This window comes from Athalia rosae, chromosome 1 (genome assembly GCF_917208135.1).
Source record: "Athalia rosae chromosome 1, iyAthRosa1.1, whole genome shotgun sequence".
Lineage (NCBI taxonomy): Eukaryota > Metazoa > Arthropoda > Insecta > Hymenoptera > Athaliidae > Athalia > Athalia rosae.
The window spans coordinates 26,822,734-26,839,701 of record NC_064026.1 but is presented as its reverse complement, the minus strand read 5'-3'; the positions used below and the strand labels follow the sequence as shown (position 1 = coordinate 26,839,701).

Here is a 16,968-nt window from a genome sequence, read left to right as displayed (position 1 = left end):
GGGATATCTAAATTAAAATGAAACTTTTAATCGCGTCAGCAATTATGTCCATCCCCCTTTTTTATACGGACGTAAATATACGTATTACTTTTAACCCCGAGCTACGGACAACCGGAACGAAGAATAAGAAAATAAATTTCTAGCGTTGCCAACGTGGTACACGAGAAAGGAAATTTTTGATAATTTTTAAAACATTCATTTTTCAACCACGTTTCGCTCAGTGTATGCATGGGTTACCTTTTTTTCGAAGCAGACGCCATTTTTTTTTTGTTTTTTGTGGATTACGTCCTTCTGGCTATTACCCCTCGGTTTATGAATCGGAATTCTTACATATCCTGCGCGTATACATAAACGAACACATCGATAAAATTTGAAATTTAAATTCATTCGCATCGGGAGTTCGTTTTTTCACGTAGTAGGTAATATCGGGAATGGTTCTTACGTTGCGATGATGGTGATGGCGGTGGTTTTCCGTATTTCCAACATAATATACACATATTCTCTCTTTTCTTTATTTTTCTTTATTTTTCATTTTTTTTTTGCGTTTCTCCTCTCTTCTCTCAACGATTTTCCCGACTCGCGGCTCCTGGTGTTTCCTTCGGGCTTGTATAGCTAGTAAAGTTTTAGGGTGTTTTGTTTCATAATTCAGTCAGACCCACCCCATCCACCATCTTGGATTTTTATCTACTTTTCGTTTTGCAGTTCGTGCCGAGATTTAGGGAAAAACCGAGAGAAGTGGAAGGGGGAAATGGCCCGGAATTGTCCAGCGTATCCCGCAGCATAAAATCCCACAGAAATACTAGCTTCCGAAAGACCGAAAGTCCCTTTCCATTAGCATATAAGGGAGGTCTCCCTCGTCGGCTCTAAGCTGGCGCGATAGGTAGCCAAAAACTTTGGAGAGAAATGTACACGCGAAATGTGAGGCGAACTCCGCAAGTGTAGGTCAAACCGGTGCGTGACGAGAACAAGGAGAACGACCCCCGTTCGTCTGACGATAATCGATGGCATTAGCTGTGCGTCGATTCCGCATCGATGATTTGAGAAACGAAAACTTTGCGATCATCGTACAACGCTTCGTGAGGTTGTATTGTATTAATTAACGACGCGAAACCCTTTCGCTCGAAGTTTTTCGTATTTTTTAAAAAAACTTCTTCATCGGCTCCTTTCGTATTCAAATATATGTATATGGTATAATTTTGCGGTCGTTAGGTAATCAAGGTGGAAAAACTAACTTCCGAGTGGTATTGTATATGTATATGAATTTCATATTAAAAGCAAAATATTTTACGTTGTCGGCGTATACCTATAGGTATGAGGATAAGGCATAAACGAGATACCTAAATAATAAACGAGGTCTGCAGAAAATCTCGAAGCTTCTTACCTCCCGATGCGAATATAAGGTGTATAAAATGTTTTAAACGCATTTCTTTCTTCCTCCTCTCGACGAGCATCGCCTCGCGCAAAAGTATGAATGCTAACGAGCACGTTTACGCGAACACGTAGTTTATGCTGTGTACATGTCCATCACGTGCGTTACATCTCCAGGTCATGTAAGACCCATCCCGCTGGATTGATGATTTTTAGTTCATACGATCAAACCGAACTGCGTATGAAAACTATATTTATATCTGAAAGATTCTGGAAGTGGATAATCGTCCAACAATTACGAAACTCCCGAGTTCGTCCGGGGGCTGAAGATTAAAGGGAAAATAGAGGGAGCGTTCTAATTTCCTCAAAAACAGGAAGATAAAGAGGAACGCGAGAGGGAGGGAAAGATGATAGCGGGGTTTAGGTATAACGAAAATCGCGAGGATTTCCAAGAATCCGTCTCCAAAATATTTTCTCATAATTCTTAACCCTGCGAATAACTCCCCGCGAATCTATTAAAGTAAAATAAAATATTCGAATTCTCTCGTTCCCGATGAAATACGCAACCAGTTGCAGAAACAATCTCGCGTCTATGACCCGTGGAATGAGAAATCCGGGGCTTTCTACCGTCTCGTAATAAAATATAAACAGTAAAATTGAGTAGCTACCGAAAAACAAGCTTCCGATCCCGTGTCACGTTTTCATCGGAATAAAATGAAACTGTCAAAAAGAGCGATGAAGCAGTGGAGATGAACACAAGGGAGAAAGGGGTGGAAAAAGAAACAGGGACGATCCGTTCCGAAGCTAGAGAAATACGTAATATGAGTAACGAGAAAACCCGAAAGAAATCCGTCAGAAAACGACTCGCGCTCACGTCACTTGGGAACACCTGGATACTTGGCGCGAATCTCAGAAGGTATGGAAAAGTTGTCGGTCTTGTATTTGTAGCGGAATTTCAGTCCGATATGAAATCAGGCTCGTAAAATCGTTTGAACCTCGAACGCAATGAGATGACATAAATTTTGTTCATAGTTCTTCTTATTCGGAACTAGAGGGTTTTTTTTTGTTTTTTTTTTTTTTGGAGCAGAATTGTTTATTAGAAATATAACTTTCATATCGTACGCGTAACGGTGAACTCGTGATACCGAAACAATTGAAAACAAAAGAGATATAAAATAATAACATCCCGTGCAAAGCTATAAGGTAGAAAAAGGTATAGAGAATCGATGAGAATCCCATATCGAGAATTGGTATGGTAAAGGCAGTTTGCATTTCTTCCCGTTGTCTCGGACATATATTTCCGGTATTAAGTACATCTGTGCCGATATTGTCGTCCCTTTTATATATTTCTCCCCCTTTTATCATGTTTTTGTTTCGCCCTCTTCTCTCCCTGCTTTCTAACCAGCACGCGTCTACCCATTCCGTGAAAATGTTGCCGCGTTCAGCGTCTCCTACATACACCGTACAATGGTACATGATGTACAGTTTTCACTAGCGAAAGAAATAAACAATCTTCAAATTCGATCAACTTCAAATGACGCGTTTGATAGGGACAAGGTGGTAGGGGGAAAAAAAAAAAAGGCTGAATTTACGGGGCGCGGGAATCAATAACCCTGAAAACCAGTGGAGTCGAAGCTAATCCCTCTCCCGAAAGTAATCAAGAACCATTGATACGCGAAAGAAAAATCACCCGTGCGAGTATTATACCTATGTATACACAGAGTTGCTGCGGAGGGATGGATAGCGGGTGTCTTCTGCACCCTGCAGCTAAACAACTTACGGGTAGAGGCTAAGGGTCTGATTGTGAGTAGGTACGGAAACTTTTAGCACCCCATGCTCGTCGAGGAAAATACACCATGTGCATTTAATGAGCTTTTGATGGTCGAAGAAAAACCTTTATGGGAGCTGAGAGAAGAGAAAAATACAAAAAAATCGACACGGCCTGATTACATTCACTCTCTGATTCATGCTAACAGCGCCAAGAATTTTATGTAATGACCGCGATAATGCAATCCCGAAAAAAAGCAGATCGTTCGAGTCGAACGTTTTTTTATTCGCGCGCAGACTACGGGCCGTCATTTTATTCATCATTCGATGAAAACGAGAGGCGAATAGGTTTCCCTGGAAATTCGTTTGGTTCAAGGGACTCGACTCATCCGCGCCCAAATTATTTTTATTCTTCGTCATTTCGAATCATCAATTCCTCTATTATGGGCTGATCCTGTGCCTTACTTCGTTCCGGTTCTCCACCCTTGATAAACAAATACCGATAAATAAGCCTTCTACACTCGGGCTGTAAAAAAGCTTCGGAGCAACTTCGTTATTGCTACACAAAATGGAATTAACGGGGGGCGAATCCTCTTCTTTGCCCAGTGGTCCACGCGAAGAACAGTGTACGCAGAAATGGCCACAGATGCGAAAAACGGCCTTTAACTCCCACGCGCTCAACTAAACCCCGAGCAACAGCGAGGCTGAAAAAAAAATCCAAGTACACTCACTTACGCCGTCTTGGAACATGATCTGTTCAAAGGGATTTCGAGTACTTGGAAAAACAAATTGAAAGGGCGGATTTTAAGTTGAAAATATCAAGATTGGAGGTACGGGCGCGTACGTTATCTCTACGACGAGACCGGAGATCTGGTAAATGGAGGTCGTCTCGAGCGCGTTACCATACAAATCTTGTTTGCCAGAGGTTAAGTTTAGCGGAAGGGATGATTTCCAAGTACATCGAGATTATCTTCAATATACATGGAAGCGTGTGCATAACAGGTCCGTCGGTTGAACCGCAGATATCTGCGGGGCGTACATTATACGTGTTGCGGTCCGGAGAGTTCCAAGTGTTGCGAAATAGGTAAATAGAAGGAGAAGGGGTGTAACGTACCCATGGCGAGAGTAAAATATAGAATCCTCGGGGTGAAAAAGAAAAAAAAAGAAAGAAAGAATGTTCACCGCGCTATATTAAAATAGATTACACGCACTTTTGAAATAGATGGTTGTACAGATCTTTGGAAAATATGTGTTTGTACAAGCCTCTCTTTTCACACCCTATCACAAACAACCACTCGTCCGGTACGCACACACTCTAATTTCCAACGTTATTCATACGGGGATATCGAGTTTATCAAACTTGACGTTAACCCCCTTTTCTCTCTACTTCACACGACCCCGAAAATTTCACGTCATCCTAGCCCGTTGCTGTTGCTGTTGCTGCAGATATCACATTTATATATGTACGTATGTAGATACACGCGTATATTCCACCCTCCGCGCCCCTTGTAATATACGCGATACCCTTTAAACTCGTAACTTGACCACCTGAAATGATTTCCTCTTCCCTCAAAACACCCCATTTCACTGTATAACAACATTTTGACCGTACACGTCGCGGGGAGCGGAAGAGGAGGGACGGGGAGGAGAGGGGCGGGAAGGGGAGAGGAGGGGCGAAAGCCTCAAGGCTACACCACTTCCGTATCGGATGGTGAAAAAATGTTCCACTCGTGTTGAAAATAAGAACCGCAATAAGCGGCTTAATCCGCGTGGATTTTTTAACGCGAGACAAACGTCGACGTCGTTCACCGCGTGAAGGAAAAACAAAAAGGAAATCCCACGCGCGGAAGTGTTCTTTTTCCAATGGTTTTTTTTTTTTTTTTTGTCCGCGGGCACGTCGTATAACGTCGTAATCCTTTACCGTTCGTGACGCACCCCGCTTAGGTACCTGTATTTTGCGAACGTCGAGAAAAAAGCTTGGCAGAAATCACAAATACATATAGGTGTTCGCCGCACGGAGGATGAGAACGCGGATGTCGAGTGGCGAGAGAGAGAGAGCGGAGGGTCGGAGGGAACCCGGAGTTTAACCGTACACATAGCCGTGTGTACGATATAGATAAAGAGAGAGAGAGAGAGAGAGGGGGGAGAGAAAGGGAGAGAGAAATGTGAAACACGGCGTAACAATGCCAGAGGGTTTAGCTCTAATGTGCGGGTGGTGAGGGAGGATCGAGTTAATGCACGTCGAGAGTCATGGGGTTTAACACACCGTGAACAACACTGCACACGGCCCTTCCCGTGCAAATTCTGAAATTGTAAAAACGACAATTTCGGGGTGACCGTATACCGATTATTGCACGTATACACCCCTACACGTATACGCGCGTGGCTCCCTTTTTCTGAACGCTCAAGTGACAAGGAATTCGAAACCCAACTCGACGCCGTTTTCAAAGCCTTTTTAAAAGAATTTTGAAAAATTTGAAAATTTCAACTTTTTCTCGTTGCAAAACAAAAAAAAAAGGCACGAAAACAGAGTTAAACTATTGATCAGATCGGTCGCGATTTAGACCCGAACTATCGGTACACGTATCGAGGCCTCTGTCGTCGGAGGGGCGACCGCGAGTCAAACGGAATTCACGATTTCATTTCAAGGGCTATACGCGATGTAGACACTATGGATGGGTCTGAGTGAAGTTGCGTGGTGTATACGCTGTATATCGGTACATTGTGTGTATGTAGGTACATAATGTATACATAGGAGGTGGGTGGTTGGGGGGGTTAAGTTCATGAGATTGGTACAGGGCACAGTTTCTAGTTGCACGGAGGGTTAAGTGGCCAATATTGAACTACGGCAAATAAAGCTTATTTTCGATTTCCATCTACGTACGTACCTAGGATACGCTTCCGCCGTCGAAGCCTACCTTCGATACCCTCCGATTAGATATATTGGACTAACGATAACCGAGTATGCAACTGTAGCAACGTATACGTATGTCGTGTACCTGTGACGCCTCCTTGAGAAACGCGTGCTCTTTCGAATAAAATTATAGAATGCAAAGAACATGCAAATAACTCCATTGATTCGTTCGTTTTCTACTTGAAATTTCCATTCGATAGTCCACCGCAATTTTTCTACCGCATCAATTTGTTATTATTATCGCTAAAATTTTTCGTTATTGTACCTTTTTTGTTTTTTATTTTTATTCTTCTCCCGTTGCCATGGACGAAATTTACCAAGCGTACTTATACCTATATAATGAATAAAAAGAAAGAACGAATATCTGTCGTCTACCTCTTTATATTCCCAGCTTGAACTCTCGAGGAATTTCTCTCCCCTCGGCCCCCCACATCTCCGCCCTAACCCACACCACTCGTAACGTTGCAGTTGGGATGGAAGCCAAACCGTGGTCCAGAATTCGAAAAAAGGCTCAAAAAACCGAAAAAGAAACTAATCATCGTAGAAAGATACAATAGAGGCGTTTTCACGTTCCAAATATCAAAGATGTAGATGACAAAAATGAAAAAAAATGTATCAAAATATCATGCGAAATATTTACAGAACTCGTACGTGGAAACGTTGTTAAATTAATGAAATTTCAATCTGCATTGATAAACTATATATCGTTCACGTTTAGTTTCCTTGTACCCAGGTAACACCCGAGCCCAATGGCACTGTAAATCTAATTTCCGATATGGTTTCTCTCTCTATCTCTCTCTTCGCGGAATGTAACCTTTAGTGAAATTAATTTCTCTGAAGAGTGTAGGTACTCGACTCGACAAATATTTCGGTCGATGAATTATTTTTTATAATTCTTCTCCCGTTTTTCTCCCCCATTGGAAAAGATGTACGGCTGAGCTTTCAAAAGTCGATGAAAAAGTGAAGGAATTGATTTGGATATAAGTGAAATGGAGAACTTCACGTTCAGTTTCACGTGACTATGTATTAAGCACACTATAGGTATATTATATATATATATATATATATGTATATCAGGTATCGCTGTTTGTAAGACGTTCAAATGAAAATTCCAAACCTTCCGCCTTCTTCGCACCCCCGTATGTGTATAGCGCGACGAAGGGTCACGCGCAAATTCTTCGAATCGTAACTTTATATCCTTGTGACTTTGGATCTATATGACTTTGTCAAACACCCTCGGTAAAATTGTCATCTACTTTATGCGATCTCCTATAGAATTATCAATATCTTTCTTTCTTTGGCATTATCGAATGGAAAAATCGATGATCATATAACGATGTAGAGTAACAAAAAATATTCGAAAACAAATAGATAAAAAATTACCGTTATTAATATACATACATATATACATTGAACCGCACCTGTGCGATACGCACGTCGGTGATGGTGACACCTGAAGTTACGTATAAGAGTGGATAAAAGTATCGTCACCCTGAACTTTGAATTATTCAGGTCCTTTGGAAAGGCTCAAAAGAAAAAAAAAAAAAAGGATCGTGAAACTTTATCGAAGCGAATCTACTTTGCTGACTGGTATTTGTTGACTTAGGTCTCAGAGGTTGAACGAGCAGTCTAGGGTGGATCAGATATTCCTGAAGTTATTCCTTTTTATTCTTCCTTTATGTCCCCCCCCACCCCCCACCCTCCCTCCCCCTAACACCGTGGAGTCCCGTCTGTTTGACGTAACGTATATTTGTATTGTATAAAGGGTGAAAAAACGCGTGACGTTTTGGGGTTAACGTCAGTCAGTCAGAAATTAACCCTTGCGGAAGATTTGTTTCTATTTGCTTTTTTTTCTCTTCCACCCTTGAATAACGTGCGTATATTTTTCGTGCGTGAAGTAAAAATGCATTATGTATATGTATAAAAACGATGCGATACTTGAAGAAGAAAGAAAGACATGAGATAATACGCGCAAGAACGGATTATGGTATATTTGTTCGTGTAGGAAGGGAGGGATTTTTTCTGAAATTTCTGCAAACTTCAACTTTTAATAATGCTATTCTTAATTTTGTATTTCCAGGTTCCGCACTGATGAGGATTGTTGAAGTTTACAAAGAGATACAAGAACAGGAAATGAACATCGTGAGTATTCAACTTCTTTTTCTATTTGTCATAAAATTTTTTTCATCGGTATTTTTTAATGTTTTTTTTGTAACTATTTCATCTCGTTTTAATAAACTGCATATAATATAATGTTTTTGTCCTATCCGAAAACTACTTGTGCCGGATAACGAGGTCGTACAGCTTCTACTACGTGTGGGATAATTATAACGTAATAAAAACCACGAGGAAAAAATTAGAGCAAAATGTCATAGAATGTGAAAAATTCACGAGCATGCGGCAAATAATAGATAATATAAGTATGTGGAGTATATTGAAATTTTTATCGTATAGTTACAACCCAGAATTGTATCTAAAGAGAAAATATGCGATGAACGCGCCATTATTATTTTATTTAAATGAACTTCTGCGGTAAAATAATTTAAATAAACTTTCCTAACGCAATTAAAAGTACCGAAATTTATGCGGTGAGCGTGTAGACTGTAGGTGCAGGATATATATAGATATATATGTACATATAAATACATTATGTGTACATATATAATACATGAAGCGCGAGAGAAAAAAAGCCGGAGAGGTGTGAAAATGTGATTTGGCGTTAACTCACGGTTCCGCTCTTGGAATATTAATTAAAAATTAGAGATTTAAAGAAAAAAAAAAAAAAAAAAAACGAGAAAAAGTCAAATATACATCGTCATTAATCTTGAAATCCAAAGATTAAAGATGATTGATCGAGCGTATAAAATGTATGGAAAGCGTTGAGGTATTAATTTCTGTCTATACATGTTCTTTCAATTTTTCTCGCCATAGATATTTTAATTAACTGGGGTGTAATTAAAGCGGATCGATATCCTCCGTTAATAGGCAGATATAACCTGTATAAATTCCTATCGGTACCTTTCAATAAATACGTTTTGACCCGATCCAAATCTATACGGGATTTAATTAGAATTTCCAACTTCTCACACAGCGATAATCAACGTATCAGCCCCACTCCTCCTCCATTTGAAAAAAAAATATTATTTCCAATTTCAATGATGGAATTTCATAAGATTTTATGAAAATCTGGATTCATTAACGTCACTTTTTTTTGGGTCGCTAAATCGTATCGAATAGTTTTTATCTAGGTTTTTGTATGACGTTTCGTTACAGTGAAAATAGCCAACTAAAGGTTCCCATGACAACGGTTTCCATGGAAACTGTTGCTATGCCACGGTTTCCCTGGACACCGTCCCCATGGCAACCATTGATGAAAATATGAAAAATACTAGCGATTTCTACGAATACACTGATTGTCACTCATCATCCATTTGAATCGAATTTTCAACGAAAGATTATGAATGACGAACCGCACAAGTGCAACCGAAGCCAGATAGCGAGAAAGAAAATATAAATTAACTTCATCAAAGGAAAAAAAAACCTACGATTCTCTAATACTAGCGAAAACGACGAGCTTCAGGGGAAAGCCTTTTCAATTAAATCAGAAAATCTCGTAAAAACGTCAGAGACACCCGTTAAAAGGGACGTATAAGGGTGAATATTACACCCGACGCTATGTACATATATTTCGATTCCCCCTTCCCTCGCTATTCCACAAGACGTGGGAGACGTCAAACCCGGAGTAGTAAAGATTCTCCCTCTTTTTCCCCAATTTCCTTACCACCTAATCTATGTTTGTACATATATGCTCACAGCTTATACACACATGTACATACATACGCACGGTATATCGCGGAAAATTATTGAACTGGGGAAAAGAAGCTTTTTGATCAAAAAACAAGCGTCAAGAGTTGTCGAGGGTGGATCAGATCCTACTTTGAATTAATAATTACACGGCAACGAGACAAATAGAGGGAAAAAGCTTAGGAAGCATTCGTTCCATCAATCCAATTACATTGTCATTTACCTCTCTCCGAAACGAACATAAAAAAAAACTGTACAGTTTACGCAGCTATGAGTGTTACGATTGAAGTGATCGTGCGGGGAAGAACAGGGATAAAAATGGTCGTAAAGAAATACGTATATGTATTAATGATAATAACGATGCGCGAGACGTAACGGCGGATTCTAATGAATGTTACGAGATCGTTATCGTCTACGTTATCGCGGAGTATAAAAAATCCCGTACGAAAAGGAGCGTGTTTCGTCGGTATTTTTCAGCGGGTGGTGGCAGATAGAAACGATTGAGAATAAAAATTGAAAATTAAAAATAACCGTTGCAACGATTGTTTTAAACATTACCGTCGCACTTGTCTTTTTTCCATACTTCCGTATGGAATTAAAAAGGAAAGGAAGAAAAAACTCACTAGACCAAGCGAGAAGAGAAAGGAAAGAGCGTATAGAGTAAAAAGATGGGGTCGTACGAGGTATCCATAAATTTCTAATGAATCTATGTTTCTGCTGCGTAAGCTTTTTTCTTCTGCATACCTACATTCTTTCTTTTAAGTTGTATTCGCTACGTTCACTCGGACGTACGGATAGATAGATAGATAGATAGATAGACGGATGTATTTGTGTAGGTCCGGTTAGAGGAGGAGATATTTTACCGTGAAAACCTTTGGAAGGAAGCCAATCATGAGGCTTTTGAAAAGAGGGTGGATGTATGTAGAGGGTCTCTATACTCAGCTATTGGTATATATGAGAAAAGAAGAGGGACGTGGCGAGGAAGAGAGAGGTTGAGGTAATCCAATTAAAAGAGGGAATTAACCGATGTAGACACCCCTGCAGCACCACGTCTACTATATACCCTCTGCTATGAATCTGTATACGTATATACGTATAAACAGTGTAAACTCCATTTCCACCGTCTGTAGAACTCGCTCTATACGTGGGTGTATCAAAGTATATAGGATACGCACAATCAATCCATACGTCAAGTGGCGATAGAAAATTGCAGTTTGTTTGCCAGCGAAACGAAAAGAAAGTAACAAAACTTGTCCTGTTTCAATCAAATATGATTCCTTCGTTTGTAATGTATTAATAGAGAAAAACAAAAAAATGCTGCCAGGGTATGTAAGCAAAAATTTTGAATTGAAAGACAACCCCATGTATTCGATAGGTAATAAATTTCGAGAATAAAAAAGAAATATGAAAAAATCTACATACAGATTTTGCCCAACGATATACCATGCACGACATATTTGATCATTTTTTTTTTTTTTTCTCTTTTTTTTGCATCTGAACAAAAATATGCACGTGATCCGAAATATTTGCGGGCGTATCATGCATAAAATATATCTAGATATATGCGTTTGATTTCTTTTTTTCGTCGTTTTTTTTTTTTTTTTTTTTAGCATTTGCACGTTTTGCGATGCCCGATTCGTAATAACCGATCAACGAGTTTACCGCCGGTGCTGTTGCTCGAACAGTTATGTATAATACATATGCATGTAATATATTCCTTTACATATCAACGTAGTGTGAGCTATATTGTATGTATATGTAAATTATACACGCTTGAACGAATATTATATACGAGTATGAATTTTATATACAGGTATACCGTACGAATGCCGACGTACGTATAGGACATTCGTATGAATTCGAACGGATGGTTTACGATTTTGTTGTACCTGACAAAATATTACCTCTAATTAATGTTTATTGCCGTTGAAGATAAACGGAAAGAGAGAAAAAAAAATGAATAAAAATCAAATAAGCTAAATTTGACTAAACGAATCATACGCAGCTCGCTTCGATGTAATCTCGTCTGATTTTCACCTCGATTTTTCCTCCTCTTTCGAATGTCTGGTGAAATTATCAACTGAAAATTTGAAAGTTCCTGAAATGAGGAAATATGTTAAATGTGTGCACTGCATATGGTGTAATTATTTCAATAATGTAACGCTAACTCGTTGACAGCTGCATACGAGTTAATTAATTACTCACAAATATGATTCGTTTCGAAGTCAACGCGCGCGTAGAGGAAGATTTACAATACAAAGTGAGAGATGAGACTAGTTGAAAAGAACAATAAATTATCAGAGAATGTTAAAATGCTGTGGATGCATGGCGTAATTTTTCAAAATTACAGGCCTACCTCTTTATTCGCCTAGTTTTACGTCCTCCTCGGTTCCCGATAAATCTTCCTTTAGGGAGAATATAGTCTAGACTATAGAATAGTGTAATCGTCTGACTGAAGCTACGTTAATACTACTCGAATGGAACTAAATTCCTTCAGATACAACGCCACGTACCGTACCATAGGCCCTTTCGGTAAGACTTAAAGCAGAGTTGTAATGCGATGCGCTCGATTTACTCGCAATTCACCCTCGACCTCGTTCCATTGACGTGCGAAAGTTTTAATGATTTTCAGAATAGTAGAATAGAGACACGCTGTATCTTCAATTGTAATTTACTCGTAAAACGTCTTCAATAACTAGGTTTGCCAGCCATCATATGGTTGTAAACAGGCGGTATTATATATGTAGGTATGTAGACAATTAGAGAGAGTACCTGATTTGATAAATTGTTATGAGAAAGAAGAAGGATTCCTTGTTTCTCTTTTTCTTCTTAGGCTCAAAAGTTTCGTGGAATCTAATAAACTGTAAACTGAGAGAGTTTTCACAAGATTGAATTCCCAGGACCCCCGTTGATTAAAACCGCTGTTCGTAGAAGAAGCGTATCAAATGACAAATCCTTTGAAGAGAAATACGTCGTTGAACGAATTTTCAAGTTTTTAGTCCTTAAATGTTCGCATAAAATGTTTCTTTACGAAAGGAACCGAACGTTTTTTGTCTTACCGCAAAATTCTCAAGTGGTTTGCGATTGATTTCGTAAAAGCATCTCTTCGGGATATTTTTGCACCAAAAAGTCTGGAAATTAGTATATATAAAGAGAAACGATTCTGCATTGGAAGTAAATTGATTAGACTCGAAAATTCACACGCACGATATGAAACAATAATTTTGCGAACATTGCGAATATCATATGTGGGATGTCTGAATTTTTATAACAATGTTAGACGCGTAAGAGAGGTAGTTTCAGTTAAAGCACAATTATTAACTGAGAGAAATGAAATTCAGCAGGTATCCCTTTGAGATTACATGAATTAGTACCAATTACAAGATACGTGAATACCGCAGTTGATACATATTAAACGTTGAGTAACCGCGGTATGCACATAACATTCTATGCATATCACTCGATAGCCATTATTAGTTTTACAAAAACGGAATAAGAGTTATTGTTGAAAAATGGAAAATTCATTATTTCTGTTACAGTTGAAAGCCTTTTACGTCGATCTGTTAGTACCCCTGGAAACGAATTTGGAAAAAGACACCAAAGTTGTACAGGTAAATATACACGTTTTACGTATTTTTTCAAACGGTATCGTGCAATTAACTGAAATGTTAACTAATCTAACAAATCGACGTTGGATATAATTGTTTTACAGAGTGAACAGAAGAGATTCCTCCAGCAACACAAAACCCGTTCGGAAACGTACAGCAAAGCTGCAGCTACGATAAAAAAACAACGTAAAAAATCACGCGGGGCAAGTAAAAGCGGACTGGCGATGGACAAGGAATTAAAAAACATGCAAATACTTGAAGAGGAAAAATCAAAACTCGACGCTTTCTGCGAACAGAGTTTGAAGAATGTACGTAGAAATGCACTCTGCGATTCCTCGTTCCTCTCTTCTCATTGTTTCTTTCCATTTCTTTTAAATGTTGCTTTTTTATTTGCATCGTTTCACATGCTGCAGGCGATGACCCAAGAGCGACGTAGATACGGATTTGTATTAGAACGGCAATGTTCGCTGGCAAAACATTATGCAAGTTTCCACGAGGTCGCTTTGGCGGCTCTTCATCCATCGGTAGATGAGTGGCGCGAAGTCGCGGGAACGCGTGAATATCTTCCTCAATCCGTCGAGGACATGTTCGCGTCGAGACTGAGAGTGAGTCCGATTCGAGAAACCCGCAAAAAGTCTTCGAACGGAAATCGTTATCAATTTTTTCGTGAATTCCAGCAAGTGTCATTTTGGCCCGAAGACGAAGAAAACGGTGGCTCCGAGCTAACGCTCAGTTCTCAGCTTCGCAAAACTCGTAGCATGGACAGTTCGTGTTTAGAATTACGTTTGGGTCCACCGCCAGGAAATCCCCCGACGAACCATGGCGGCCCGCTGCATCACATCGCCTTGTCACGCGCCCGTTCCGAAGCTAATTTACACGCTTCAAGTCTTTCCCTTGGTCCAGGTGAGCAAAAACGTCGATCTGATAAAAAATGAAAATAAAACAATGAAAAAGTGAAAGACAAAAATAACAGCATGACAAAGTGAACGTCGATCGATTTTTCATTCTATCTGTGATTTCATTCCATGTTCACTAGACGCACGTACCGCGCTTTTTTTTCCGTACGGGGAAAAATAAAAACTCGTTTTATGGGATGGAAAAAAATTTTACAAACCCGTAACGTTTTTATTTAAAATATTCAAAAGTATAGGTTCCATTTCATTCTTTCTATCGTTATTTATTCGATTCTCTTTTCTTCTTCGTTTTCTTCCAAAGATTTGTGAAAGCACTCCTGCGCAACCACTTTCTGCAAAAGAGAAGGAGTGTTTATATACGTTTTTCTATACCTGTATACAGTTATTTTATATATATATGGGGAAAAAAAAGAAATAGTAAAAGGACTAGGGCCATGGTTAAGTAAACGATAGAGTCGCTCGCTCTTTGCAGGGTTAAGAGTGGGTGAAATGGTAAAACGTTCAGATCCCATTGGTTGCGACATCGTTCGCTCTAGGGGAATCCCCTGTTCTTTTTTTTTTTCCACCCTCTTTTCTTCATCGTCGCAGACGGTATATAGGTATACCGATTTAGGGTGAAGGGATCGAAAGAGAAATAGGAAGAGAGCGAGACGTATTTTCTTCTCGCTCTTTTTTTCTCTAATTCACGAGTGAGGAATACCTCGGAAAAATGAAGAAAATTAATCCAACGCGTGCAGTACACACGTGGTCATTAAACGTGAAACAACAGTATTCCAGGGAAAATGATAAACATTATTACATCCGTTTGAAGTTTAAATGAAATCTCTAGCATATCCTGGATATTCCTGGCCATTTCATTACTCGTAGTTCTCGACGTTAGAGATATTCCGAGACGAACGTATATGATAAAAGTTATGATTTTTCAGTGGAAATAATACAGAGGTCAAATTAAAATAACGTAAACCCCTATTTTAATATCTACAGCAGCAGACGATTTTTCTAATGCTACATACGTACTTCGGTCATTCTCCAACATCGCGTTTAGAATTTCATAGACCATGTCCGCGAAAAAAAAACCTCCTACATTTTTATATTTATCGTGAAATAGTGTTCAGCATTCCCTGGAGTTTCAGTGGTAACGGGTCAGAAGGGAGATGATTCGTCTCGATGATATCTATGTGTATACTGCACATCATGTACATGTATATATACGTACACATTATTTTACATGTGACACATACCTTGTTGGATTGACATGTTTACCGTTACGTTCCACCAACCCCGCAGACGTAAAAGACCCCTGATGTTACACGTAAACCCACCCGGTCAAATTTTTGTCTATTCCTCTCTCTGTGTATCCTACATTATAGAATACATGGTTGCACATTTTCGTAATATTCCCATTGAATAATATTGTCCCGATGCTTTCAATTAGGACTACTTCATCGATAATTATGGAATATCAAAGCACGAATACGAGGAGATTTTGCGAATTACTCTTCATCAATCACATATATTATACGTACTCGTGTCTTTTTTTTTCAAATTTTATAAGTTATAATATAATAAAACATTCCTACCTCTCTTTCCTTGTCTCTATTCTTTTTTATCGCGCAGCATCCGCATACCACGAGATTTTCTCAGACGCGCGTTCAAACAAATTGAATAAATTAACCGAGTGGAATGGCACGTCGTCATCCTCGACAATAATATACTACGGCTATACAAATGTATAGTTCATATCTTCTACCTATATATAAAAGCTCAAGTTATGAAACTGCAGGAAAGGACGAAAACCCATTGTTCGTTCTCACCGTATTATACCTCAACAAATATAGTGAAACGCGAATCGAGCCTCAACTTCTTCAAACATTCCACATAGCACATTATGTGACATTACGTAATGACGTATTTCATCTCTTTCATTCGTTATTTTTCTTTTCTTCTCCCGTTTCTTCCGACATCAATATGTTTAGTTGATAATGGAATTCCTCCGTATGACAAGCACGAACTACTATAAGCCTCATAATTTTCCATTAATACTATAATGTGGATTCATCGCCTGAACCGCCTAACTGTACCATTCGGATGCAGAGTATATTATACAAAACCGATTTACGGTGGAAATTTCATCGGTTTATCCCGCAACGGAGATAATGTTCGAAAAGGTTTTACATCTGAATTCGTAATTAATCCCAAGTAATCCCATGTTAACTATCACTTGATCTATTTATCGATGGTTTGGTAAGCCCATTGAAAAAACGATCCACGATTAAACATTCGGGATGACGTTGTATTTCAACGTAGGCGTGTGCTTTACCGTACTATTTGAAAAATCAAAAACAGTATTTTCATGCATACCGCTCAAGTGGCGTAGAAAATTCTGTCCGATGAATTTTCTATAGGCAATATGGTTAAATTCCTAACAGCTAACAATCGAGCTTCAGACCCCCCGAGACCGACTTTCGAAACGGTCGAACGAAAAACGAGAGCAAAATGATAGGGGTAAAAAAATTTATATAAAAAGAGGTTGAAAATGAAGCTATCCCTCTCTCGTTTCGGGTGGTGAATATAGTGCATGTAGCTACGTGCA

At 39.1% G+C, this 16,968-nt stretch overlaps 1 protein-coding gene across 8 annotated transcripts in view; it reads left to right on the top strand.

Annotated features, from left to right (window-relative positions):
• The window catches only part of LOC105683436 (calponin homology domain-containing protein DDB_G0272472-like), a 121,214-nt gene that overhangs the window by 92,254 nt on the left and 11,992 nt on the right, over nucleotides 1-16,968 (top strand). For all 8 annotated transcript variants that reach the window (XM_048660113.1, XM_048660112.1, XM_048660114.1 and 5 more), the window contains 5 exons: nucleotides 8,130-8,191; nucleotides 13,393-13,464; nucleotides 13,566-13,769; nucleotides 13,875-14,066; nucleotides 14,139-14,364. In XM_048660113.1, coding sequence (XP_048516070.1) covers nucleotides 8,130-8,191; nucleotides 13,393-13,464; nucleotides 13,566-13,769; nucleotides 13,875-14,066; nucleotides 14,139-14,364 — 756 coding nt within the window. The remainder of the gene's footprint in view (nucleotides 1-8,129; nucleotides 8,192-13,392; nucleotides 13,465-13,565; nucleotides 13,770-13,874; nucleotides 14,067-14,138; nucleotides 14,365-16,968) is intronic.